This window comes from Geospiza fortis, unplaced genomic scaffold (genome assembly GCF_000277835.1).
Source record: "Geospiza fortis unplaced genomic scaffold, GeoFor_1.0 scaffold2329, whole genome shotgun sequence".
NCBI lineage: Eukaryota > Metazoa > Chordata > Aves > Passeriformes > Thraupidae > Geospiza > Geospiza fortis.
The window spans coordinates 23,083-26,363 of record NW_005055041.1 but is presented as its reverse complement, the minus strand read 5'-3'; the positions used below and the strand labels follow the sequence as shown (position 1 = coordinate 26,363).

The following is a 3,281-nucleotide window of genomic DNA, read 5'->3' as shown; positions in this document are numbered from 1 at the left end:
TTTTCCCCTCAAAATCAGCTTTTTCTCCTCAAAGTGAGGGAGTTTTCCATTGAAACGAGGGGGTTTTCCTTAAAATGAGGGGTTTTCCCCTAAAGTGGGGGGTTTGCCCCTTAAAAATGAGCTTTTCCCCTCAAATAATTTATTTTTTTCCTTCCAAAGCAAGTTTTCCCCTCAAAAATGAGCATTTTCCCCTCCAAAATGAGCATCTTCCCCTCGAAAATGAGCATTTTTCCCTCAAAAATGAGAATTTTCCCCTCAGAAAGGAGTGTTTTTCCCTAAAAATGAACATTTTTGCCCTCACAAATCAGCTTTTCCCTACAAAAATTAGCACTTCCCCTTCAAGAATTAGCATTTTTCCCACAAAAATGATCATTTTCCCCTCAAAATTGAGCATTTTTCCCTCAAAAATCCCATTTCCAACACCAAACCCGCCCAGGCGGATTCCACCCCACAATCCCAAATCCCCAGAGAAAGACTGAAGGAAAAAAAAACCCGGAATAAAATCCAATATCGCATCGTTTATTCTCTTTTATTTGACTTTGGTAACATTTGCACGTGTGGAGTTTTTTGTTGGTTTTTTTTTTTTATTTTGGGGTGGAAAACTCGGATTCCGACGAGGAAGCACCGCGGCCTGCGGAGAACGCCCGGGAATGTTGGGTAAGGCGGGAATCAGAATTCCCAGAAAACTTGAGGGAAAAAAAGAACCAGGGGTACCGGCAAAGAAAAAAAAAAACCTCAAACATTCAACAGACGGCGTTTAATCGGCTTTTTTTTCTCGTTTTTATGTGGTTTTTTTGTAAAAAATTGACTATAAAAGAGCGATACCCCTAGGCTCGGGCCTATCCCGGATCAGCGCTTCCCTCACCTCTCCCCTGAGGAATTCTGGTGGGATTTTTGTTTTTTTTGTTTTTTCCCCCTCAAAATTAGCAAAGAATCCTGAGGGAAAAAGTGAAATAAAAATTATCCTCCGGCTCACGGGGAAAAAGGTGGAATGTGCTCCCGGGGATATTGGGAAGGATAAAAAACACCCAAACCCGGGTTTTTAGGGAATTCAGCTCCGCAAGGCCGGAATGTCGGCGGCTTCTCGAGGGTTTGGATTATTTTAAAAACCAGTTTGTGTTAAAAAATAGCGATTTTTTTTTTTTTTTTTGAAATCCCATAAATCAAGGCAGAGGCAGAAAAGGCTCCTGGTGGGTGAGTGGGTGGATGAGGGAACTTAAAATTTGGGGGTTTTTTCCCAATTCTTAAAGTACAGTCCCAAAGAGGGAAAAGATAAAATCCCGGATTGCTCGCACAGGGCACTTTTCTGGGTGGAATCACCTGGTTTTTGGGTTTTTTTTGTCAAAATTTCCAAAGGGAAAAAATTAAAAAATAAAAAAAGGCAGCAGGAGAAAGAGGAGGAAGAGGAGGAAGGAATCAGCAGCTCCCTCCACTCCCTCTCCCTGGATTTTACAGATTCACCTCTCCAAACATGGGGAATATTAAGGATTTAATAGCGACTTTCACTCCTAATTTTTATTAATATTTTTTGCTGCTCTTTCTGGGGTGTTCTTATTCTTTTTTTTTTTTCATTTGGAAGTCTGAAGTGGCCGAGGGATTCCTCCCTCCTTGGCAAAGTCAACGGGAGCTGTTGGATTCTGTGGGAATTCCAGACTGCCTGGACCAACACCGGTGCCAGATTCTTTCGTTTCCAGATGGAATTTTGTTTTTCTGGGTTTTTTTTTTTTTTGGGGGAAAAAAGGGGCGATTTGAGAACTCCAAGGGCTCTCAGTCGCCAGCCTCATTCTCCTCCGCCGTCTCCCCCGTGGTGGCGTTTTCAGCGTTTTTGGAAGCCTGTGGGGACAAATCCGGAGATTTTTCAGGTTATTTCCCATGGAAACACCCCGAAATTCTGAATTTGGGAACTCCCAACATAAAATGTGACTGATTTTACCTTCTTTTTCTTCTTTTTCTGGGTCTTCCGGCTGGCAGAGCTTTGTAGAAGCGCCTGGAAGGGAGGGAGGGGTGAGGAGGTGGGAAACGATCCTGGGGTTTTTTGGGATAATAAATTTGAGAATTTGGGTCATTTTGGGGGGGTTTGGTTCCCTTTCCTTCATCTCCCCTCCATGGGAGCAAGGACAGGTAACCCTGGGGAGGTGCTGCTTTATTAATTAGCAGGTTTTATTCATTAATTTAAATTAATTCTTAATGTAATAACAAGTCAATAATTAATAATATAATAATAAATAAGAATTCACTAATAATAAATTTATTTTAAAATTAATTCTTAATTTATTAATTTAATTGTAAATTTTCTTTATTAATCTTTCAATTAGTAAATATTCAATATTAAATATTTCAATAACAATACTTCAATTGTTATTATTTTAATTATCAATGTTTTCATTATTATTCCAGTTATTAATACCAAATTAACATGAATTCGTTACTATTTTACTGTACAACATATTAATTAACATGTTATATGCAGATATAAATGTACTGCTTCTATCTTTATATATTACTTAGATTATGTTATCTATATATTTATGAATATAAATATATAATGTAGACTATTAATAGGCTACTGATTAGACTACATAATTAATGCTATTTTAATCTTTATATATTTATATTAATAAATGCATGAATTTATTAGACATTTTTATTTATTATATATTTTATTTATACACAATTTATGCTATTTTATATTTACCATATATAAATATTTCGTTTTAAATTTATTTATATATAAAGAATTATTTCTTATTGATTAGCAATTAATCTATTAATATCAATAACGATTATAAACATATTTTCTATTTTATTTTCCCAGCGAATATTAATATTAATAACCAATATAATTAACAAAACCACTAAACAGATGCATTTTCCTACGAATAATTAATATGGAAATAGAAACAAATTAATTTTATATTTATAGAGATGCTTAATTTGCACATTAGCATTATTAATGATTAATATTAACGATGAACCCACCTTGAGCTCCCCGTCCTGCACCTCCAGGTCGGATTTGTAGAGCTCGGGCTCGAAGGGGCCGCTCGTGATCCTCATGGGGCCGTTGGGCATCAGCAGCACCGTGAACTTGAACTGGGCCACGAACTCCCCTGCGGGCACACAGGGGTTAACCTGGGCTACAGCCCTGCCAGGACCTGGGGGTGATCCTGGGCTACAGCCCTGCCAGGACCTGGGGGTGACCCTGAGCTACAGCCCTGCCAGGACCTGGGGGTTAACCTGGCCTACAGCCCTGCCAGGACCTGGGGGTTACCCTGGCCTACAGC

At 38.5% G+C, this 3,281-nt stretch overlaps 1 protein-coding gene across 1 annotated transcript in view; it reads right to left on the bottom strand.

Moving 5' to 3' along the window:
- Positions 1-508: 508 nt before the first annotated feature.
- The window catches only part of PA2G4 (proliferation-associated 2G4), an 11,120-nt gene continuing 8,347 nt past the window's right edge, over positions 509-3,281 (bottom strand). The window contains exons 10-12 of the mRNA XM_005431371.3: positions 2,980-3,107; positions 1,934-1,987; positions 509-1,833 (exon numbers count right to left, since the gene is read on the bottom strand). Coding sequence (XP_005431428.1) covers positions 1,768-1,833; positions 1,934-1,987; positions 2,980-3,107 — 248 coding nt within the window. The 3' untranslated portion in view covers positions 509-1,767. The remainder of the gene's footprint in view (positions 1,834-1,933; positions 1,988-2,979; positions 3,108-3,281) is intronic.